This window comes from Ranitomeya imitator, chromosome 5 (genome assembly GCF_032444005.1).
Source record: "Ranitomeya imitator isolate aRanImi1 chromosome 5, aRanImi1.pri, whole genome shotgun sequence".
Taxonomy (NCBI): Eukaryota; Metazoa; Chordata; class Amphibia; order Anura; family Dendrobatidae; genus Ranitomeya; species Ranitomeya imitator.
Window position 1 is genome coordinate 670,319,502 of NC_091286.1, and position 25,723 is coordinate 670,345,224.

At 45.5% G+C, this 25,723-nt stretch overlaps 1 protein-coding gene across 2 annotated transcripts in view; it reads right to left on the reverse strand.

Annotated features, from left to right (window-relative positions):
* LOC138638743 (cytochrome P450 2C23-like) overlaps positions 1-25,723 on the reverse strand; it is a 761,024-nt gene that overhangs the window by 705,158 nt on the left and 30,143 nt on the right. Inside the window, exons 2-6 of one of the 2 annotated variants that reach the window (XM_069728296.1) lie at positions 23,688-23,876; positions 21,131-21,293; positions 17,159-17,308; positions 16,722-16,882; positions 12,093-12,269 (exon numbers count right to left, since the gene is read on the reverse strand). The exons of the other annotated variant lie outside the window; for it this stretch is intronic. Of the exons in view, the coding sequence (XP_069584397.1) occupies positions 12,093-12,269; positions 16,722-16,882; positions 17,159-17,308; positions 21,131-21,293; positions 23,688-23,864 (828 nt within the window). The 5' untranslated portion in view covers positions 23,865-23,876. The remainder of the gene's footprint in view (positions 1-12,092; positions 12,270-16,721; positions 16,883-17,158; positions 17,309-21,130; positions 21,294-23,687; positions 23,877-25,723) is intronic. 2 annotated transcript variants of the gene reach the window in all.

The window sequence follows — 25,723 nt, forward strand, 5'->3', positions numbered from 1 at the left end:
AGGAGTCACCTTTTCCATCAGCTTCTGGACAGTCAGCGCCACGTGGTTCCTCACAAAGGGGTACGCAGGGGCCACTTTGTGAGGAGGATGAGGAGGAGTCAATGGAGGAGGAAGAGCTCCGTCCAGAGGAGGGAGCGACACAATTGTCCTGTGGTCAGTGTGTACAGCGAGGGTGGGGTGATGACGAGCGGACAGAGATCATGTCTCAAGCAGGGGACAGCGTTTCTGGGCCAGTTGGCAGTCTGCAGCACATGGTGGATTTCATGCTGCAGTGCCTGAGAAACGACCGCCGCATCGACCACATTCTCAACATGCCTGATTATTGGGTGTTCACCCTCCTCGATCCTCGCTACCGGGATAACGTCCAAAACCTCATCCCAGCGTTGACCCGGGAGCGTAAAATGCGGGAGTACCACGACACACTGGTGAATTCCATCATCTTCTCCAGTCCAACTGAGAGGAGTGCTGCTAGTGCTTTACAAAGCAGCTCAGTGCGTCGAGGCAGTGGGGGAGGCTCTGCCCAAAGAGGGAGCAGAAGCAGTGCCTCTGCCCAAGGCAAGCCCAGTATGGCACAACTGTGGCAAACTTTTGTGTGCCCGCCCCAAATGTCTACACCATCACCGGCGGCTCCAGTCAGCAGGAGGCAACGGTTCCGTCAGATGGTGACAGACTACATGGCTTGCCCTCTTACTGTACTCCCAGACGGCTCTTCCCCGTTCAAGTTTTGGGTCTCTAAGCTGGATACATGGCCAGAGCTAAGCCAGTATGCATTGGAGGTGCTGGCTTGCCCTGCGGCTAGTGTCTTATCGGAACGTGTCTTTAGTGCCGCAGGTGGTGTACTAACAGACCGTCGCATGCGACTATCCTCCGATAACGTTGACCGGCTTACTTTCCTGAAAATGAACCAGGCCTGGATCTCGCAGGAATTTGCCACTCCTCTGCCTGATTAAGTAATTGGGTGTCATCCAGGTCTCCTGCTGTGTTCATCTTTCTACCACCTGAACTGCTATTCCTGGGCTCCAACACCGCCAGTTGCGGCTCAGAAGTGCAGGCTGCACAGTAAAAACATACGACCCAGTGTTATTGGGTTTCAGTAACGTCAGCTGATCCCCAGCTGTGTAGCCGGCAATGTGTCCTGCGACCGCCACGCTGGCACAACATCCTAAATGGAAGGGAACCTGTACCCCCCCCCCCGTCATTTGTTACTGAAAGAGCCACCTTGTGCAGCAGTAATGCTGCACAAGGAAAAGGTAGCTCTTTTAGTTTAGCTCCTTGCACACGCAGAACTTAACACTTATAAAATGTGTTCACTGATACCGTTATACTGTCCCGGAGCTGGGACTTTCCTTCGTAATGTGACGCAGCACAGCCGTCATTCCTACCCCCTTGCTGCCATGCGCTGCCTCCTCAACGTTGTTTTAAGCTGTCACGGAGGCTGCGCTGTTCTGTTATCCCTTGGCCATGCCCTATTTGCGCTGCCTGTCTTCTGACATAATTTGGTGTCAGGCTGGCTGCGCCTGTGCGGCCGCGCTGCCCGAGATCCCGCCTCGCAGTGTCTTCTGATTGAATCACACTGCGGGCCTGGGATCCATGGGCATGCGCAGTGCATATCTTCCCCTCGGGCTCTCGCTCATCTCCCTCCGCCTTCTTTAGACTGTGCGCTGTCAGCTGATCCCTAATAGCATGCCACGGCCGTGACACCGCACAGTCTGAAGAAGAGGGAAAGAGGGGAGTGAGAGTCGAGGATATGCACTGTGCATGCCCATGAATCCAAGGCCCGCAGTGGGATTACGTTAGATGACACTGCGAGGTGGGATCTGGAGCAGCGTGGACGCACAGGCACTGACAGCCTGACACCAAATTATGTCAGAAGACAGGCAGCGCTAATTGGGCATGGCCAAGGGATAACAGAACAGCGCAGGCTCCGTGACAGCTCAAAACAACGCTGAGGAGGCAGCGCACGGCACCAAGGGAATAGGAATGACAGCTGTGCTGCGCCCCATTACGAAGGAAATTCGCACCTCCGGGACGGTTTAACGGTATAAGGGGACACATTTTTAGCGTTTACTTCTGTGTTTGCAAGGAGCATAATTAAAAGAGCAACCTTTTCCTTTTGCATCTTGCTGCACAAGATGGCTCTTTCAGCTACAAACGTCTTGGGGGGGGGGGTTAAAGGTTCCCTTTCAACTTACTCCAATCAGGCTTCGGCCTACACTCTGTTCCTCTGCTCCTCCTGCTGTCCCTGGGCTCTAACACTGCCAGTTGGTGCCTGGAAGTGCTGTGTGCACAGTCAACAGTCGCTCCTCTGTTATTGGGGTTCAGTAACGTCAGCTGATCCCCAGCTGTGTGTGCGGCAATACCTCCAATCTGCTCCTCCTGCTTTCCCTGGGCTCTAACACCGCCAGTTGGTGCCTGGAAGTGCTGTCTGCACAGTCAACAGTCCCTCCTCTGTTATTGGGGTTCAGTAACGTCAGCTGATCCCCAGCTGTGTGTGCGGCAATACCTCCAATCTGCTCCTCCTGCTGTCCCTGGGCTCTAACACCGCCAGTTGGTGCCTGGAAGTGCTGTCTGCACAGTCAACAGTCCCTTCTCTGTTATTGGGGTTCAGTAACGTCAGCTGATCCCCAGCTGTGTGTGCGGCAATACCTCCAATCTGCTCCTCCTGCTGTCCCTGGGCTCTAACACCGCCAGTTGGTGCCTGGAAGTGCTGTCTGCACAGTCAACAGTCCCTCCTCTGTTATTGGGGTTCAGTAACGTCAGCTGATCCCCAGCTGTGTGTGCGGCAATACCTCCAATCTGCTCCTCCTGCTGTCCCTGGGCTCTAACACCGCCAGTTGGTGCCTGGAAGTGCTGTCTGCACAGTCAACAGTCGCTCCTCTGTTATTGGGGTTCAGTAATGTCAGCTGTTCCCCAGCTGTGTATCCGGCAACGTGTCATGCGACCGCCACGCTGGCACAACTAAAATGTAAGGGGACCTGTCCCCCCCCCTCCCTAGGCGTTTGTTACTGAAAGAGCCACCTTGTGCAGCACTAATACTGCACAAGGAAAAGGTCGCTCTTGAAAGTATGCTCCTTGCAAACGCTGAAGTACACACTCATGTAATGTGTCCCCTCACACCGTCCAACCGTCCAGGAGGTGGGACTTTCCTTTGTAATGTGACGCAGCACAGACGTCATTGCTACCCCCTTGGCACCGTGCGCTGGCTCCTTAGCGTTGTTTGATTCCGTCATGGACCCTGCGCTGTTATGTTATCCCTTGGCCATGCACAGTTTGCGCTGCCCGTCCTCTGACATCATTTGTTGTCGTCCTGGCTGCGCCTGTGCGTCCACGCTGCCCGAAATCCCACCTCGCAGTGTTGTCTAATGTGATCCCACAGTGGGCCTGGTATCGATGGCCATGCGCAGTGCATATACTAGCCTCTCACTCCCCTTCTTCACGCTTCTTCAGACTAGGCGGCGTCAGCTGATCCCTTATAGCATGCCACGGCCGTGACGCCGCACAGTCTGAAGAAGCAGCAAGGAGGTGAGTGAGAGGCGATGATATGCACTGCGCATGCCCATGGAACCCTGGCCCGCAGTGGGATTACATTAGATTGCACTGCAAGGTTGGATCTCGGGCAGCTTGGACGCACAGGCACTGCCAGCCTGACACCTAAATGATGTCCGAAGACGGGCACCGCTAACTGTGCATGTCCAAGGGATAACATTACAGCGCGGGCTCCGTGACAGAACCAAACAACGTTGAGGAGGTGGCGCACGGCACCAAGGGGGTTGGAATGACGGCTGTGCTGTGTCACATTACAAAGGAAAGTCCCACTTCCGGGACGGTTTGACAGTATGAGTGTGTACTTCAGCGTTTGCAAGGAGCATAATTTTAGGAGCCACCATTTTCCATGTGCAGTATTACTGCTGTACAAGATGGCTCTTTCAGCAACAAATGCCTGGGGGGGGGGTTAAAGGTTCCCTTTCAACTTGCTCCACTGCAGGCTTCGGCCTACACTCTGCTCCTCTTTGATTCCCTGGGTTTCAACACTGTCAGTTGCCACCTGGAAGTGTTGTCTACACAGAAAAAACACTAGCTGATGTGTCAGTGGGGTTCAGCACCGCCAGCTGTTCCCCTGCTGTGTAGTCGGCAACGTGTCCAGCACAAGCCACGCTGGCACAACAGACCAAAAGCTGCCACCAGTGCAGGCTTCGGCCTACACTCTGCTCCTCTCCTCCTCCTGCTGACCCTGGACTATAACACCGCCAGTTGTAGCCTGGAAGTGCTAGCTGCACAGAGAAAGACAACCGCCAATGTGTCAGTGGGGTTCAGCACCGCCAGCTGTTCCCCTGCTGTGTAGCCGGCAACGTGACCTGCAAACGCCACGCAGGCACCTGAACTGAAATTGAAGGAAGCCTGCCCCCCACCCCCAGGTGTTTCTATGTATAACAGCCACCTTGTACAGCAGTACTGCTGCATTTGTACAAGGTGGCTGACTTTTTCTCCTTGCCCACGTGGAACTCAACACGTACAAAATGTGTCTCAGTAGAGACCATTACATTGTCCCTGAGGTGTGACTTTCCTTTTCAATGACACGCAGCACCCCCCTTGGTAGCGCTGCCCGTTCGCCTGTCTTAACTCATCTCCTTCCGCCTTCTTCAGACTGTGCGGCCTCATGGCCGCGGCATGCGACAAAGGGATCAGCTGAGGCCGCACAGTCTGAGGCAGGTGTAAGGACATGAGTGAGCGGCGAACATATTTACTGCACAAGGCCATGATTTCTAGACCCGCAGTGTGAATTTTAGAAATCACACTGTGGGTCTGGGATTCATGGCCATCGCTAACCGCACCGGCCAACATGAAATGAGGTCAGAAGACGGGCAGCGCTCACAGGGCATTGCCAAGGGATAACACAAGAGCGCAGACTCCTGTACAGCAAATAACAACGCTCAGGAAGCAGCGCCCAGCACAAAGGCGTTATTTTTCGACACCTGTGCTGCGTGTCATTAAAAAGACCAGTCACGCCTCCACTACAGTTCAACTGTATACTGGGCTAAATTGTGTACGTCTTTCATTCTGCGTGTGCAATGAGCAAAATGTAAAGAGCAACCTTTCACTGGTGTAGCATTACTGTTGCACAAAATGTGGCTCTTCTACATTTAAACACCTGCGGGTGGGTTAAAGGTGACCTTTGAAATTGGTTCAATTAGGCTGCGGCCTACACTCTGCTCCTCTCCTCCTCCTGATGACCCTGGGCTCTAACACCGCCAGTTGGGGCCCGGACGTGCTAGCTGCACAGAGAAAAACACCAGCCAATGTGTTAGTGGGGTTCAGCACCGCCAGCTGTTCCCCTGCTGTTCAGCCGGCATTGTGTCCAGCACAAGCCACGCTGGCACAACCGACCAAAAGCTGCCACCAGTGCAGGCTTCGGCCTACACTCTGCTCCTCTCCTCCTCCTCCTCCTGCTGACCCTGGGCTCAAACACCGCTAGTTTTTGCCCGGAATTGCTAGCTGCACAGAGAAAGACACCCGCCAATGTGTCAGTGGGGTTCAGCACCGCCAGCTGTTCCCCTGCTGTGTAGCCGGCATCGTGTCCAGCACAAGCCACGCTGGCACAACAGACCAAAAGCTGCCACCAGTGCAGGCTTCGGCCTACACTCTGCTCCTCTCCTCCTCCTGCTGACCCTGGGCTCTAACACCGCCAGTTTTTGCCAGGACATGCTAGCTGCGCAGAGAAAAACACCAGCCAATGTGTTAGTGGGGTTCAGCACCGCCAGCTGTTCCCCTGCTGTGTAGCCGGCAACGTGACCTGCAAACGCCACGCAGGCACCTGAACTGAAATTGAAGGAAGCCTGCCCCCCACCCCCAGGTGTTTCTATGTATAACAGCCACCTTGTACAGCAGTACTGCTGCATTTGTACAAGGTGGCTGACTTTTTCTCCTTGCCCACGTGGAACTCAACACGTACAAAATGTGTCTCAGTAGAGACCATTACATTGTCCCTGAGGTGTGACTTTCCTTTTCAATGACACGCAGCACCCCCCTTGGTAGCGCTGCCCGTCTTCTGACATCATTGGTTGGCTGGCTGTGCCTGTGCGTACGCCCTGCCCAACACAACGCCCCTCGTTGTCTCATTTATTTTGACAGTGAGGGTGTGCTTGATGGGCACAAGCAGTGCATATATTCGCCTGTCTTCACTCCCCTCCTTCCGCCTTCTTCAGACTATGCGGCCTCATGGCCGCGGCATGCGATAAGGGATCAGCTGAGGCCACACAGTCTGAGGCAGGTGTAAGGACATGAGTGAGCGGCGAACATATTTACTGCACAAGGCCATGAATTCTAGACCCGCAGTGTGAATTTTAGAAATCACACTGTGGGTCTGGGATTCATGGCCATCGCTAACCGCACCGGCCAACATGAAATGAGGTCAGAAGACGGGCAGCGCTCACAGGGCATTGCCAAGGGATAACACAAGAGCGCAGACTCCTGTACAGCAAATAACAACGCTCAGGAAGCAGCGCCCAGCACAAAGGCGTTATTTTTCGACACCTGTGCTGCGTGTCATTAAAAAGACCAGTCACGCCTCCACTACAGTTCAACTGTATACTGGGCTAAATTGTGTACGTCTTTCATTCTGCGTGTGCAATGAGCAAAATGTAAAGAGCAACCTTTCACTTGTGTAGCATTACTGTTGCACAAGATGTGGCTCTTCTAAAGTTAAACACCTGAGGGTGGGTTAAAGGTGACCTTTGAAATTGGTTCAATTAGGCTGCGGCCTACACTCTGCTCCTCTCCTCCTCCTGCTGACCCTGGGCTCTAACACCGCCAGTTGGGGCCCGGACGTGCTAGCTGCACAGAGAAAAACACCAGCCAATGTGTCAGTGGGGTTCAGCTACGCCAGCTGTTCCCCCGCTGTGTAGCCAGCAACGTGTCCTGCAAACGCAACGCAGACACAAAGCTGCCTCCAGTGCAGGCTTCGGCCTACACTCTGCTCCCCCTGCTTACCCTTTGCTCCAGCACCGCTAGTTGTGGCTTTAGGAAGACAATCTTGAATAGGCAACGCATCCGGGTTCCAGCACCGTCTGCTGGTTCTCGCCAGTGTCTTTGTCACGGGTACTCCCTCCTGCCCAGCCTGGTTCCAGCACCGTCCGCTGTTTCCGGGTTGTGTCAAGCTCACTGAGACGCCTATGCGTTGCCCCGTCGTGGTGCGGTCGGGTTAGCCAACTCCAGGGTGCCTCCAGTTTAGGAGCTTCCTATGTGGGCTGCGTGAACTGGTAGTCAAGGCTGGTTCTGTAGTGCCAGTAGGCCCAGCTCCCCCTGTAGGACTGTTGGGGTTCGGTAACTGCGGCTGCCTCGCGGCCTAGCTGTTCTCTCCTCTCCTGTGGGCCATGGGGTCCACCACCTGGTTCCAGCACCGTCAGCTGGTTCCGGGCCGAGCCTTTGGCTTAGGTGCCTCCTCCTGGGTATCCGAGTTCCGCCATCGCCAGGTGGTCCTTGGTAGTGCTTTTAAAGGGAACCTGTCACCCCGTTTTTTGAGATTGAGCTATAAATACTGTTAAATAGGGCCTGCGCTGTGTGTTCCTATAGTGTATGTAGTGTACCCCGATTCCCCATGTATGCTGAGAAATAACTTACCAAAGTCGCCGTTTTCGCCTGTCAATCAGGCTGGTCAGGTCGGGAGGGCGTGGTGACATCGCTGGTTCTTCCTCAGCTTTACGTTGGTGGCGTAGTGGTGAAGACACAGCGCGCGATCTGCGCTGTCATCCCTTTCGTCGGTGGGGGCGGCCATCTTCCTGGGGCCGCGCGTGCGCAGATCGAGTGCTCTGCTGCACGGGGCTTCAGGAAAATGGCCGCGGGATGCCGCGCGTGCGCATTAGAGATCGCGGCGGCCATTTTCCCAAAGCCGAGATGCAAACTCGGGTCCACCACCTGGTTCCAGCACCGTCAGCTGGTTCTTGGCAGTGTCTTTTGCTCTTGTACCTTCTGCTCCCCATCCTGGTTCCAGTACCGTCAGCTGGTTCCGGGCAGAGCCTTTGGCTTAGGTGCCTCCTTCTGGGTATCCGAGTTCCACCAACGTCAGGTGGTCCTTGGTAGTGCTTTCAGGCACGGGTACCTCCTGCTTAGTAACCGGGTTCCAGTATCGTCAGCTGGACCTCGGTAGTTCCATTGGCTCTTGGACCTTCGGCTACCCATCCGGGTTCCAGTACCGTCAGCTGGTTCTCGGCAGTGTCTTTTGCTCTTGTACCTTCTGCTCCCCATCCTGGTTCCAGTAACGTCAGCTGGTTCCGGGCAGAGCCTTTGGCTTAGGTGCTTCCTTCTGGGTATCCGAGTTCCGCCAACGTCAGGCGGTCCTTGGTAGTGCTTTTTAGCACGGGTACCTCCTGCTTAGTAACTGGGTTCCAGTAACGTCAGCTGGTCCTCAGTAGTTCCATTGGCTCTTGGACCTTCGGGTAGCCAGCCGAGTTCCAGTTCCATCAGCTGGTTCTCGGCATTTTCTCAGCCTTCTTGTAAATTCTGCTACGTTTTCACGTTGAAGACCCTAAAGACGACATCACGGAAGACCACCCCTAAGATGACGACGACGACCCTGGAGATGACGACCCTGAAGACCACCCCGATGACGACGACGGCGGAGACGACGACGGCGGAGACGACGACGGCGGAGACGACGACGACGGTGGAGACGACGACGGCGGAGATGACGACCCTGGAGACGACAACATGGAAGACCGAGAAGCAGAAGAACAAGAGGCTGCAGAACAAAGAGCAGAAGAACATTAAGCATAACACTTAATATCAGAGCAAAAGATATGTAAATTATATGCAGAAGAAGACTAAGCAGTGTATGGGGGTGAGTCCGTTCCTCCTCGTGGTGCCCCTGGATAAAGCCTGATGCTGCAGGCCAAACTGAACGCGGACAAATGTAACTTTTGTGACTGGCAGAACGGAAGGTGTAATCTTCAAACTTTTATTGATAACAACTACGGGAATGCCTGTCACAAATGTGTATATGATGTAAAAGTAAAATAGGAAGAATAATATTAGTTGGATAAAATGAATATGAAGAATGTAATTAAAAAAAAAGATTTAGAAGAAGATGAATAAGGTGAAGAAGTTGATGTCAAAGATGCTGATGATGATGATGAAGATGAAAGTGTGGGAAAATTTAAAAAAAAAAAAAAAAGGGGAAGGGCGTGGAATAGTGAAACATCAATATTTAAAATAAAAATACATAGTCAATATCTTTGTCAATCCTAACATCTTTAAAAAAATAAAAAATCATGTTATTCTATTTGATTGGGCTACGCCTCTATGACTTTAATGTCTCCGCCACCTCCCCAAATACATCCTGCATTATTCTTAGTTGTTCACCTTCATGTAGAATAAACTTACAAGGAAAGAAAGGGTTTATTTTAATTCCGATATTTTGGTCCCATTGACTTGCATTGGGATCGGATATCGGTATCGGCGATATCCGATATTTTTTGAATATCGGCCGATCCAATCCGATACCGATACTTTCCGATATCGGAAGGTATCGCTCAACACTACTGACATCTATATATCTATGCTATGTGTGCATATCTATTCTATTCTAACCTGTCTTGCTGTGATTTTACTGTATGCCGGCTTTTCACATCTATCTATCTATCTATCTATCTATCTATCTATCTATCTATCTATCTATCTATCCAATCAATTTCAGCATTTTTCTCATGCCCCTAGACCTGTTTGATGGGTCCAGCAGGATATAGGAAGGAGAAATATTCGACATTCGACAGGAAAATATTCAACATTCTCTTTGACTTGCATTGGTATGAATACACAGATATTAGAAATTTGAGCAGCGTTTCCCGAATCAGAATATTGAACTATTCGATCATCACTATTTATTACATACTATTTATGGGCCAGCCTATAGTCAGTGGCGGCACCGTTAGGTAATTTTATGGTGCAAAACTTTGCAGTCAGGCAGGGACAATTCCGGTTCAGGTTTAGGTAACTCTTAGTCCTTTCGTTATATCTCCCCTACTTTGTCCATCCTTGTGTGCAAAAGGATGCAGTCATAAAAGAAATGTAGGATTCCTATCTACAAGATTTGTCCACATGTCAGTCATTAGATGGACATTTACAGTAACTGCGTTGGTCATGGCATGGGTGTTGTTATGAGCCACATGCTGGTGCAAGGTGGGGATGGAACACTGTAATATATAGTGGTGGATTGGGTTCCAATATCAAGGGGTCTATGCTGCCATGAGATTGCAGAAACCCAAAGTGTCCACAAGCCTAGAAGCAAGATTTCCAGGGCAAGCAGTTTGAAAATGAGACAATTTAGCCTGTGGCTGGGTGGGGGGCTGGGTATTTTATTTGCATTTTAACGCCTGCGGTAGGGACAGCTTAAAGCTGCATTGGGACAAGCAAGTGGTAGGGGTTAATGATGGTGTTTGCAAATGTGCAATGACAGTTGCAGGGCTGGGCACATGCACGCCTGCATCCTGGACAGAGGATTGACAATCATGAAGCACCCTGTGAACTTTCTTCGAAATCTCTGCCTGGTCCATAAGAAAACCTTCCTCTTTAATTGTGAGCAGGGAGCATTTGAGCTGACGTATGCAAATGGTCTCATTAGAGAGAAAGAGGACTAGAAATCTAGTGCCACCTATAGGAAGTAGCAATACTAAAAGTCAATATCAACTCTCCAATGAGCCTTGTCACATGAGTTATTATAAAAGCCAAGGTGGCACTAGAGTTGTAGTTCTCTTCCTCTCTAAAGAGACAATTTGCATATTTCCCAGCAGAGCATTGCGGCTTAAAATTCTCCTCACCTCGGAATGCTTGACATGTTATTCTATGCAAGGAGAAACATTACCCCTTGGATCCTGAGTAGATATGTAAAAGGGATATTTACACTGATTATGGTGACATTTTTATTCACCGCTCATAATCTTGGTTTACTCCTCACAGATGTCATACATCCATAGCTACTCATTACTTGCATGTGCTGAGGCTGAGTGGAATACCGATGGGCATGTTGAAGCTGGTGTTCACATACTGCCCACTACGGTTAACAAAGTCCTGTCAAGTACATATTTATTGTTGAGTTCCAGCGAGTGGACAGATCGCAAAACCAGCCAGGGAGCTGGCACTTGCAAGCACCTCTGCAGCACTGCCAGGCAAGCCGCATCTGCAGCTGATTTGCAGAAATGGCCCAAGAGTTGGCCACCTTGTCCCTCTAGACACCCCAATACCTCTGATGGCCCTCTAAAAATTCAGTGAGGGCCGCATGATGACTGTGGATATGGTGGAGGAGGACAAAAAAAAACATGAACAGTAAACCATTTTTTTAGGTGGGAAGGGGTGCATGGGAATAGGAATACAGCAGCAAGAACAGGAAATTTCCACATGTGGTTTCTCTAGGGAACAGTTGCCGTCTTCTCCCTCTAGCCACCCCACTCCCTTCGATAGCCCTATAAAAATTATTAACCATTGGAAAGATGAAACCACAGCTACAGAGGCGACTGTCTAATAGCCCATTTCGACTACCCATATCTACTGAAGAACCTTTCAGCTTTTTAAGATTTGAGGGACATCATCTCTGAAAATGGCGTCTTCCTCATGCTGTTCCCATTCCATTTGAGAACTGATTCCATCTATTTCAATAATTTTACTGCCAACTGAACATCAAAGCTTGAGTTTCCTATTGATTTCCATTATACTGGTTAATTGGAATGAGCACTCAAGTAGTGTAACGTGTTTGATAAGATTTAGGGAATTTTAGTGCTTGCTCATCACTAATTACGGCTACTCATATAGTGTCAGTTAATTGTTCGTGGTTGTAACCATGGATACCTAAGCCACTGTAATGCCCTGCACATGGGTTAAGCAACATAGCTTATCAGAAGAAATACACTTATATTTCTAATTGGAGATATTTGCTAATAGTATTAGTATTATTATTACTATTACTACACCTATTACATGTTGGGATACGATCTTGGAGATGGGAATACCCCTTTTAGCACCTCTAATGCTCTCCTAATCTGAATGGTCAGCATTTTGCATGATTAAAATTTGCTGATAGACCCCTTTTAAACACTAGAATACCATACCTCTTGTTGCTTTGCAAGGAAGGCATCAATCAGGTTCCTCTGATTGTTCACATCCAGTTCTCTCCGTTTTCTTGTAAAGGTCTCACTTACAAAGTTTTGCATCTCAATGTGGTTTTTGTTCAGTTTTCTATGATTCCCTGGCAGCCAGCGAACCAGTGAGGGATAACTGTTGTATAGCTGTGAATACAAAAAGTCACATTATTACATCAGATAAATGTACAGGTCCTTCTCAAAAAATTAGCATATAGTGTTAAATTTCATTATTTACCATAATGTAATGATTACAATTAAACTTTCATATATTATAGATTCATTATCCACCAACTGAAATTTGTCAGGTCTTTTATTGTTTCAATACTGATGATTTTGGCATACTACTCCTGATAACCCAAAAAACCTGTCTCAATAAATTAGCATATCATAGTAATACAGTAACATAGTAACATAGTTAGTAAGACCGAAAAAAGACATTTGTCCATCCAGTTCAGCCTATATTCCATCATAATAAATCCCCAGATCTACGTCCTTCTACAGAACCTAATAATTGTATGATACAATATTGTTCTGCTCCAGGAAGACATCCAGGCCTCTCTTGAACCCCTCGACTGAGTTCGCCATCACCACCTCCTCAGGCAAGCAATTCCAGATTCTCACTGCCCTAACAGTAAAGAATCCTCTTCTATGTTGGTGGAAAAACCTTCTCTCCTCCAGACGCAAAGAATGCCCCCTTGTGCCCGTCACCTTCCTTGGTATAAACAGATCCTCAGCGAGATATTTGTATTGTCCCCTTATATACTTATACATGGTTATTAGATCGCTCCTCAGTCGTCTTTTTTCTAGACTAAATAATCCTAATTTCGCTAATCTATCTGGGTATTGTAGTTCTCCCATCCCCTTTATTAATTTTGTTGCCCTCCTTTGTACTCTCTCTAGTTCCATTATATCCTTCCTGAGCACCGGTGCCCATGAAGAAAAGGTTCTCTAAACGACCTATTACCCTAATCTTCTGAATCAACTAATTAACTCTAAACACATGCAAAAGATACCTGAGGCTTTTATAAACTCCCTGCCTGGTTCATTACTCAAAACCCCCATCATGGGTAAGACTAGCGACCTGACAGATGTCAAGAAGGCCATCATTGACACCCTCAAGCAAGAGGGTAAGACCCAGAAAGAAATTTCTCAACAAATAGGCTGTTCCCAGAGTGCTGTATCAAGGCACCTCAATGGTAAGTCTGTTGGAAGGAAACAATGTGGCAGAAAACGCTGTACAACGAGAAGAGGAGACCGGACCCTGAGGAAGATTGTGGAGAAGGACCGATTCCAGACCTTGGGGAACCTGAGGAAGCATTTGAGTGAGTCTGGTGTGGAAACATCCAGAGCCACCGTGCACAGGCGTGTGCAGGAAATGGGCTACAGGTGCCGCATTCCCCAGGTAAAGCCACTTTTGAACCATAAACAGCGGCAGAGGCGCCTGACCTGGGCTACAGAGAAGCAGCACTGGACTGTTGCTAAGTGGTCCCAAGTACTTTTTTCTGATGAAAGCAAATTTTGCATGTCATTCGGAAATCAAGGTGCCAGAGTCTTGAGGAAGACTGGGGAGAAGGAAATGCCAAAATGCCTGAAGTCCAGTGTCAAGTACCCACAGTCAGTGATGGTGTAGTGTGCCATGTCAGCTGCTGGTGTTGGTCCACTGTGTTTCATCAAGGGCAGGGTCAATGCAGCTAGCTATCAGGAGATTTTGGAGCACTTCATGCTTCCATCGGCTGAAATGCTTTATGGAGATGAAGATTTCATTTTTCAGCACGACCTGGCACCTGCTCACAGTGCCAAAACCACTGGTAAATGGTTTACTGACCATGGTATTACTGTGCTCAATTGGCCTGCCAACTCTCCTGACCTGAACCCCATAGAGAATCTGTGGGATATTGTGAAGAGAAAGTTGAGAGATGCAAGACCCAACACTTTGGATGAGCTTAAGGCCGCTATTGAAGCATCCTGGGCCTCCATAACATCTCAGCAGTGTCACAGGCTGATTGCCTCCATGCCACGCCGCATTGAAGCAGTCATTTCTGCCAAAGGATTCCCGACCAAGTATTGAGTGCATAACTGAACATTATTATTTGTTGGTTTTTTTGTTTGTTATTAAAAAACACTTTTATTTGATTGGATGGGTGAAATATGCTAATTTATTGAGACAGGTTTTTTGGGTTATCAGGAGTTGTATGCCAAAATCATCAGTATTGAAACAATAAAAGACCTGACAAATTTCAGTTCGTGGATAATGAATCTATAATATATGAAAGTTTAATTGTAATCATTACATTATGGTAAATAATGAAATTTAACACTATATGCTAATTTTTTGAGAAGGACCTGTATATAGAACAAGTTTAAAAAATCACAGACATCTCATGTACAGAACATTAAAGTTAAGAAACTGAAAAATAATTAATGTGAATTTTCTTTCTCTGGTCCTTTTTTATTGACCAGATCAAGGTGTTTTGAGTTTTCTTGGTGTTCATTGTACTGTATTCTATCCCATTAAATCATTTGAGTCATAAGAAAATGTCTTATTATTTATTACATTTATAATAGATTGGAATAATTTTTGTGTACTGGCTGTCAGAGATTGTCAAGGAACCTGGAGAGAAGACAGAAGCAGTAATTTTTTTTCTTTGTTTTCACACACATGTGTTTGTAGTTAATTGGGTCCCCCAAAATTAAAAATTTTAATTATTTGTAAAAATTTCAAACCTATATATTTTATTATTAGGTGAACTACATTGGCAACAAAAAGTCAGCAATTTTTTTCTGTGATAACATCTCCATTTTTACATTTGAAATTGGCATGAAACGTTATTTTATTTTTTGAGGGGAAGTAGTGGTAAGGAAGGAGTGTTAAGAAAGATTCTTTTTTCTTTTCCTTCACTTTATATATTTTATAATTTGTTATATTATATTATTTCACTAATTTATAAATATTTAACTACTAGTAGAAATTAACATATTATTAATTTAAATGTGCCAGTTTCATTAACATTTTCCAACAAAGTTTGATTCACCATAAATCTCAAGAATGAAAAAGAATCTGATAATACATTTGCAATATTTGGAGTTCTCTGAGGAATTTACTAAAAACTTTTCAAGCACTTAAGGCAAACACAGTCTTTGGCTGGATTTACACGTGTGACCTGTCGTAAGTCTCCCGACCCAAACCATTATGTGTTAGTCAAAACGCAGGATAATATGCATGGAACAACTTTTTCAGGCAGATTCCACCCAAAAACCACCTAAAAAAGTGAGATCCAGATCTTGTTTTGGCTTCTTAGAGCTAACGAACCGAAACATGAGGGTAATTGGAGAAAAATTATTTTGTAAAATGAATCTCATTGGATCATGACTTTAACCACTGGATCGCCATCTGGTTGGCATTTTCATAATGACCTTATGTGTATATATTGATTTTTTTGGTTTTTATTCCAGCCTTTATAAATGATTTGGTCTGTTGTCAGAATTAATTCAGTTGAAGTATATATTAAAATAATTATTTGTATGATGTCATAGATGGGAGTGTCTATGAATTTTTAAATGATCTTTTAGTATATGGAAACATGATATGATTAAGACTGTTTAGTCGAAATGCATCAACAACATTGATTAATATCCTGCTATGACAATCTTTTTAATGGAATTTAACTGTTATGGAGTTACTAGCACTATTTTCCTATTTTGACCAATGGGCCTGTCGGATCTCTGTATTTTATCATGCGGTAGTGGAGACATTGTGGACCTTTACAGACTGGCTTTCCATGGAAACCCACTAAAGTGCGGAAGTGCTTATGGTTTTGAGCAGAGGTGTCAAACTGCATTCCTCAAGGGCCGCAAACAGGTCATGTTTTCAGGATTTCCTTAGCATTGCACAAGGTGCTGTAATCATTATGTGTGTAGGTGATTAAATTATCACCTGGGCAGTACAAGGAAATCCTGAAAACATGACCTGTTTGCCGCCCTTGTGGAATGCAGTTTGACACCTCTGGTTTTGAGCCTACCGTTCCATTTCACAGGGGGTAGGTTAAGCAATGTCGGTGGTGTGGCAGCCACATGGGTCTGTTCCTGGCTAGAAGCAAACAGGATAACCAGCATGCAGAAGAGCACATGTGCAGCATTATCTCTCCTGACTAGAAGACTTCACTACTTTATGGAGGAGTGGGGACAAATTTCCCTTCAACATGAGCTCGCATGGAAAACTATGATGGGAGCAGTTGTGTTTTCTTGTTCAGGCAGCTTGAGCCGCCCAGAACTCGAAGTTACCTCAGGAGGTGTGATAGTCCTGAGCAGGCAGTTAACTCAGGAAATCTGTGTGAGCCCTGAGCTGGGAGGCTCCTCCCAGTCATTTACATGGCAGCTTGTGAGGAGAATAATCACTTAGCTTCATATACACATTTGCCAGTACATGGCAGCAAAGCACATTTATGAACTGATGGTATACAATGCAATGTATTCCATTTTCTAACTCACAGTTTCCAAACTAACTATGACACGCTGGAACAATTCTACTGCCACACGACAACTGCCTCAATCAGCAGCGGTAGAACGGGTACCGGGATACCACAAAAGTATACATACCCGAACCATCTTACTTTCCCTGATCGTGACAGTGTCATTCACTATATTCATGAGTTTTAGGATTGTAGGATCATCATATTCATATCTATGATCCAGCAGGATGGACACGATTATGTTGGCCACAGCAGCATTTATGATGGTTTGGTTATTGAATGGTTTCCCTAAAAATACAATGTGGGGAAGTTTTTAGTTCAAGGAATGAAAATAAAGTTTGTTGGGTCAAAAACAACACAAAATTAAGCTCAATTATTTGCCACTTTGTATGTCATTACCGGTATTGGAGATTGTTCCAATTAAGGTTTTTATTACTCCAATCCATCTAAAATAAAAATTAAGCAACTTTGCAACAGTCTTGATAAAAAAAGAAAAATCACCCTTTTGTTTTGTCTATCAGGCTTCAATGCAAACACATGAAGACATTATATGAACTGAATTACCTCCATAAGATCTGAGTGTCTGTAATAAGCAGTCACACTCTTCAGTGATCTTGTTTTCTATGTCCTTTCTCCCCATGCCATAGTCTCGTAATGTGGACAGCGTGAATCTTCTCATCACTCTCCAGTTCTCTCCATTGGAGAAGAGGATACCTGCATGGATTGAGGACAGATTACTGCTGTTAGGACACAGAGTGCAAAGTAAATCTCATAAAAAATTACATTTTATTTCAACATATTAAATCACGAGTTAAAGATACATATACATATACATACACAAACAGAGCTCTCCTGAAAAAAGATGGTGCCAGTACAGAAGTGCATTAATCCAGCAAAAATTATTTTTAAATATATTGCAAGAACATGACAAAATGAGGGCCCCTAAGTAAAATCCACCCCAGTGCTATGACTATTGCTAAATAGTTTTAGCCATGAAGAAAATACAAGTAAAGTACTTACCGTATATTCTCAAGTATAAGCCGACCCGAGTATAAGCCGAGACCCTTAATTTTGCCACAAAAACCTGGGAAAATTAATGACTCGAGTATAAGCCTAAGGTGGGAAATGCAGCAGCTACTGGTAAATTTAAAAAATAAAAATAGATACCAATAAAAGTAAAATTAATTGAGATATCAGTAGGTTAAGTGTTTTTGAATATCCATATTGAATCAGGACCCCATATAATGCTCCATATGGTTCATGATGGGCCCCATAAGATGCTCCATGCTCCATGCAAAAAGTATGCCCCATATAATGCTGCATATAGGTTAATAATGGCCCCATAAAATGCTCCATATTAAAATATTCCCCATATAATGCTGCATAAAAGGTTATTGATGGCCCCATAAGATGCTCCATAGAATAATATGCCCCATATGCCCCATATGATGCTGCTGTGATTAAAAAAAAAAGTGACATACTCACCTATCGCCACTGTGCGTCAGGTGCAGGAGTCGCCGCTGGCTAAGGCCCCCGGCACTTGCGATATTCACCTGTCCCCGTTCCACCGCCATGCGCTGCTGCATCTTCCGGGTCTCAAATGTGACTGCTCAAGCAGAGGGCACGAATTAAACAAGTCATCGCGCCCTCTGACCTGAACATCACAGCCAGAGGACGCGGAAGACAGAGCCTGGTGGTGGAACGAGGACAGGTGAATATTGCATGGCTCACACTCCCCTGTCATACTCACCCCCTCCTGGCACGGTCTGCAATTCCCTGCATCTTGCAGTGGCATGCTATTCCATCCAGTTTGCATTTAGTTAGACCATCCTTTTTTTCTCAACAGGACAATGACACCAAACACACCTCCAGGCTGTGTAAGGGCTATTTGACCAAGAAGTAGAGTGATGGGGTGCTACGCCAGATGACCTGGCCTCCACAGTCACCAGACCAGAACGCAATCAAGATGGTTTAGGGTGAGCTGGACCGCAGAGTGAAGGCAAAAGGGTAAACAAGTGCTAAGCATCTCTGGGAACTCATTCAAGATTGTTGGAAGACCATTTCCGGTGACTACCTCTTGAAGCTCATCAAGAGAATGCCAAGAGTGTGTAAAGCAGTTATCAAAGCAAAAGGTACTACTTTGAAGAACCTAGAATATAAGACATAATTTCAGTTGTTTCACACTTTTTGTCAAGTATATAATTCCACATGTGTTAATTCATAGTTTTGATGCCTTCAGTGTGAATGTACAATTTTTCATAGTCATGAAAATACAGAAAAATCTTTAAATGATAAAGTATGTCCAAACTTTTTGTCTGTACTGTAAATGTAAAGGGTAGAGTACAACGGTGGGCCAGCACAACATGGATCTGCAAACAACTGCTGGGGTGTCAGGAGTTGGAGCCTCAATGACCGGTAATCAATATCCAAGTCCCACAAAACCTCATGTAAAATGTTGTAATAGGATATTTGAAATTAAGTAGCCTAGAAAAAACCTCAGTTAGGGTATGTGCACACGTTCAGGATTTCTTGCAGAAATTTCCTGACAAAAACCAGACATTACTGTCAGAAATCTGCATGCGTTTTATTTTCGCGTTTTTAGTGCGTTTTGTTTTTTTTTGCGTATTTTTGCGCTTTTTTTTTCCGGCGCTTTCCCAATGCATTAAATAGCGGGAAAAATGCAAAAAATCCACAAATTTAACCCCTTCAAGTCGCGGCCCTTTTTCATTTTTGCGTGTTCGTTTTTCGCTTCCCTCGTTCCCAGAGCCATAACTTTTTTATTTTTCCGTCAATATGGTCATGTGAGGGCTTATTTTTTGCGGGACAAGTTGTACTTTTGAACGACACCATTGGTTTTACCATGTCTTTTACTAGAAAACAGGAAAAAAATTCCAAGTGCGGTGAAATTGCAAAAAAAGTGCAATCCCACACTTGTTTTTTGTTTGGCTTTTTTGCTAGGTTCACTAAATGCTAAAACTGACCTGCCATTATGATTCTCTAGATCATTACGAGTTCATAGACACCTAACATGACTAGGTTATTTTTTATCTAAGTGGTGAAAAAAAATTCCAAACTTTGCTAAAAAAAAAAAAGAAAAAGTGCCATTTTCCGATACCCGTAGCGTCTCCATTTTTCGTGATCTGGGGTCGGGTGAGGGCTTATTTTTTGCGTGCCGAGATGATGTTTTTAATGATACCATTTTTGCGCAGATACGTTCTTTTGATCGCCTGTTATTGCATTTTAATGCAATGTTGCGGCGACCAAAAAAACGTACTTCTGGCGTTTCGGATTTTTTTCTCGCTACGCCGTTTAGCGATCAGGTTAATGCTTTTTTTTAATTGATAGATCGGGCAATTCTGAACACGGCGATACCAAATACGTGTAGGTTTGGGTTTTTTTTTATTGTTTTATTTAGGATGGGGCGAAAGGGGGGTGATTTAAACTTTTATATTTTTTATATTTTTTTCATATTTTTAAAAACATTTTTTTTTTACTTGTGCCATGCTTCAATAGCCTCCATGGGAGGCTAGAAGCTGGCATAGCCTGATCGGCTCTGCTCTATAGCAGCGATCATCAGATCGCTGCTATGTAGCAGAAATGCAGGTGTGCTGTGAGCGCCGACCACAGGAGGGCGCTCACAGCAGACCTGCATCAGTAACCATAGAGGTCTCAAGGACCTCTATGGTTACCTTCCTGATGCATCGCCGACCCCCGATCATGTGACGGGGGTCGGCGATGACGTCATATCCGGCCGCCCGGCCGGATGCGGTAGTTAAATGCCGCTGTCTGTGTTTGACAGCGGCATTTAACAGGTTAATAGCGGCGGGTGAATAGCGATTTCACCCGCCGCTATTGCGCGCACATGTCAGCTGTACAAAACAGCTGACATGTCGCGACTTTGATGTGGGCTCACCGCCGGAGCCCACATCAAAGGGGGATTCACGGCATGCGCCGTAGATGTACGGCGCATGTCGTGAAGGGGTTAATGAACATGCTGCTTTTTTTACCACGATGCATTTTTTTCACGGAATAAAAATGCATCATGTGCACAAAAATTGCGGAATGCAATCTAAATGATAAGATGCATATGTATGCGTTTTTTATGCGTTTCAATCGCATTTTTATAGCAAAAAAACGCGAACAATCCTGAACATGTGCACATACTCTTATTTGTATAATACATGTGTTGTTAGTACAAAAGATGGCACATGACTTATTGATTCCGAAGACCTTACAAAGAACATTCATTACATGAGGAGGAAAGACTTCTGGTAGGTTAATAGGAAAGGGTTCTTTACAGCTAATGTAGTCAGACTGTGGAATGCCGACCTCAATATGCTATAATGGCCAACATTTTAACAGAAATTATAGGACAGCAGGATGCTTTTCTCACATCCAATGGCATTGTCGTTGATAAAAAATCTAGCAAAAGAGAATGCAGAACTAGGGGAGAACTTAATGGACCCAAGTCTTTTTTTTCACCTATGTAGCAGAGTATTTTGAATCAGATGCCATTTCAATTTGTTTATTACTTACCATGCTTATCTGATACTTTAGAGCCTATTGCCGTATACGGCCTGCCAGAAAATTCCTCGGCGTGGTTGACGAGAGCATCTTTCACCATGTCATAACCACACAGTATAACCAGCCTTTGGGCACCTAGATACACGGTGAATATTGGTCCGTATTTCTTTGACATCTGGATAAACATAAGATAATAGGAATATTTATTAAAATGATTTTACTGCTTATCATTAAAAGCCTCCATTTGATAATTTTTTCCCGCAGCTAGTCTACATGTCGAAATCTTCAGTGCTGACAGGAAATCTTATGCCCTAATATCTATATATAATTGTCTAAGGGGTACTTCCGTCTGTCTGTCTCAGAAATCCCGCGTCGCTGATTAGTCTCGCCAGCTGCCTGTCATGGCTGACGCGACCAATCAGCGACAAACACAGTCCGATTAGTCCCTCCCTACTCCCCTGCAGTCAGTGCCCAGCGCCCGCATACTCCCCTCCACTCACCGCTCACACAGGGTTAATGCCAGCGGTAACAGGCCGCGGGTACCGCACTCCATTAACGCTGCTATTAACCCTGTGTTTCCCCAAATTTTTACTATTGATGCTGCCTATGCAGCATCAATAGTAAAAATTTCTAATGTTAAAATTAATAAAAAAACAAAAAACCTGCTATTCTCACCTTCCGTAGTCCGACAATGTGCTCGCGGCAGCCGCCATTTTCCGTTCCCAGAGATGTTTTGCGAAATTACCCAGAAGACTTAGGGGTCTCGCGAGACCACTAAGTCATCTGTGTAATTTTGTAATGCATCCTGGGAATGGAAGATGGCGGCAGCCGCGCGCATAGGGACAGCTTCGCTGGATCCCGGCGGGTGAGTACATAACTATTTTTTACTTTAATTATCTTTTTTAACAAGGATATGTGCCCACACTGCTATATACTACGTGGGCAGTGTTATATAGCGCGTGGGCTGCGTTGTATACAGCGTGGCTGCTATATACTATGTGGCCAGTGTTATATACAATGTGGGCAGTGTTATATACCGCGTGGGCTGTGTTATATACCACGTGGGCTGCGTTATATACCACGTGGGCTGTGTTATATACTGCATGGCTGCTATATGCTACGTGGCCAGTGCTATATATTACATGGGCAGTGTAATAAAGCACGTGGGCAGTGTTATATACCACGTGGGCTGCGTTATATACCGCGTGGCTGCTATATACTATGTGGCCAGTGTTAGATACTATGTGGGCAGTGTTATGTACTGCATGGCCTGTGCTATATATTACGTGGCCGCTGTTATATACTGTATGGCCTGTGTTATATACTACGTCGCCTGTGTTATATACTGCGTGGCTGCTATATACTGCGTGGGCTATGTTATATACTATTTGGGCTGCGTTATATACTGCGTGGCCACTGTTATATATTGCGTGGCCTGTATTAACGCATCGGGTATTCTACAATATGTATGTATATAGCAGCCACATAGTATATAGCACAGGCCACATAGTATTTGTCTGCTATATACTACATGGCTCCTATATACTACGTGGCCTGTGCTATATACTATGTGGCTGCTATATACATACATACATACATATTCTAGAATACCTGATGCGTTAGAATCGGGCCACCATCTAGTATCTATATATTTCTTAAAAAGTGTTTTCTGCTATTTTTTTTTTTAAAATGGGTAACAAGGAAAAATGTTATATAAAATAAGGAAGCAACCCATTGTCCACTATCTGACACATCCAGCTGCCGTGCTGGCAGTGGTCTTCGCTCTATGGTTACTTTCTGTGGCAATGGTGTATTGCCACACGGCCACACATTGCCACACTGTGTGTATCCACACAGGATATTTTTGTTATTCGCTTTCTTAGGACATGAAAGAGCTGAATACACAAAATTATCAAATTTATAAATTAAAGGATTTGTCTGGGACATCAACATTGGTGGCCGACCCTTAGCAGAGGTTATTAATGTCTGATCTTTTGGGTGCGGCACTCGGCTCTCGGACATATCAGCTGTTCCTATTGCTATTATTGTCCATAACTGCTCAGTTCCAGATGATTACAGCAACAGGATCAACTCCATCAAATTGCAGCATGGCACTGCATAAATTGCCTCTTATTGGCATTTATAAAATTGGAATTGCATCACTTATCCAGAAAATAATAAAAAAACTGGCATAATTAGGGCATAAATTGGTAAATTCATGTATGCCTAGCAGCCACGACAAGGCAATCTTCTTTGCAGGGAACCTAACCTAATGTGTTTCCTCTCTCGGGCTGATAGCTTACTGAGCATTTTTGACCCCTGCACCAGTAAAAGCTGATTGCACCCCTGTGGATCAGACATTGATGACCTACCATCAAGATGTTTTGAAAATTTGCCAATCTAATTGTGTTGGACTAAAATTTGAGGCACATTAGTTCAAGGTAAGAAGTCAATACCATCCAAAAGTATTGACACTAGTGAAGCCATATGCAATCGTAACATAGCACCAAGAATAAGAATCCCAATTTAATGCACACTCTGTCTGTAGATATAGCGGAGAGTCTCTTACCTCTGTGAAGGACTTTTGGGGTTTTAATGTGTTGATCACATGCATGTTTCCTATGATCGGTAAAGGCATAGGACCAGGAGGGAAATGGATGGATTTTTTCTGGTTCTTAAAAACATTGACGAGAAATAAAATGACCACAAAGGACACAAGAACAGAGATGGGATCCACTGTGATCATGTCTGCAAAAGCCTAAAAAACAGGGAATAAAATATAGATAATTCAATATTCAGTATTGTCACATTCGATTTACTTCGTGATGCAGTGCGACTGTGTAAGGCTACGTTCACATTTGCGTTGTGCGCTATTGCGTCGGCGACGCAACACACAACGCAAACAAGAACGCATGCAAAATGCATAGTTTTGCGACGCATGCATCCTTTTTTTGCCGGATATTGGACACAAAAAAAATGCATCTTGCTGCGTCCTCTGTGCCCTAACGCTTGCGGCAAAAAAGACGCATACATCACAAAACGCATGCAAACCCATGTCCATGCGCCCCCCATGTTAAATATAGGGGCGCATGATGCATGCGTCGCCGCGGTGGCGCCCGACCCACCACCGCAAGACGCTAATGTGAACGTAGCCTAAGGGGTGTGCAGGCGGCTGGTTTGAGCCCTGCATTCCTGTGCATGCCTACCTAATGAAACTGGGTACTTTATCTTTTTGCTACCTGCCCTGTGTAGTTTATGATAGTTACATAGTAACATAGTAACATAGTTAGTAAGGCCGAAAAAAGACATTTGTCCATCCAGTTCAGCCTATATTCCATTATAATAAATACCCAGATCTACGTCCTTCTACAGAACCTAATAATTGTATGATACAATATTGTTCTGCTCCAGGAAGACATCCAGGCCTCTCTTGAACCCCTCGACTGAGTTCGCCATCACCACCTCCTCAGGCAAGCAATTCCAGATTCTCACTGCCCTAACAGTAAAGAATCCTCTTCTATGTTGGTGGAAAAACCTTCTCTCCTCCAGACGCAAAGAATGCCCCCTTGTGCCCGTCACCTTCCTTGGTATAAACAGATCCTCAGCGAGATATTTGTATTGTCCCCTTATATACTTATACATGGTTATTAGATCGCCCCTCAGTCGTCTTTTTTCTAGACTAAATAATCCTAATTTCGCTAATCTATCTGGGTATTGTAGTTCTCCCATCCCCTTTATTAATTTTGTTGCCCTCCTTTGTACTCTCTCTAGTTCCATTATATCCTTCCTGAGCACCGGTGCCCAAAACTGGACACAGTACTCCATGTGCGGTCTAACTAGGGATTTGTACAGAGGCAGTATAATGCTCTCATCATGTGTATCCAGACCTCTTTTAATGCACCCCATGATCCTGTTTGCCTTGGCAGCTGCTGCCTGGCACTGGCTGCTCCAGGTAAGTTTATCATTAACTAGGATCCCCAAGTCCTTCTCCCTGTCAGATTTACCCAGTGGTTTCCCGTTCAGTGTGTAATGGTGATATTGATTCCCTCTTCCCATGTGTATAACCTTACATTTATCATTGTTAAACCTCATCTGCCACCTTTCAGCCCAAGTTTCCAACTTATCCAGATCCATCTGTAGTAGAATACTATCTTCTCTTGTATTAACTGCTTTACATAGTTTTGTATCATCTGCAAATATCGATATTTTACTGTGTAAACCTTCTACCAGATCATTAATGAATATGTTGAAGAGAACAGGTCCCAATACTGACCCCTGCGGTACCCCACTGGTCACAGCGACCCAGTTAGAGACTATACCATTTATAACCACCCTCTGCTTTCTATCACTAAGCCAGTTACTAACCCATTTACACACATTTTCCCCCAGACCAAGCATTCTCATTTTGTGTACCAACCTCTTGTGCGGCACGGTATCAAACGCTTTGGAAAAATCGAGATATACCACGTCCAATGACTCACCGTGGTCCAGCCTATAGCTTACCTCTTCATAAAAACTGATTAGATTGGTTTGACAGGAGCGATTTCTCATAAACCCATGCTGATATGGAGTTAAACAGTTATTCTCATTGAGATAATCCAGAAT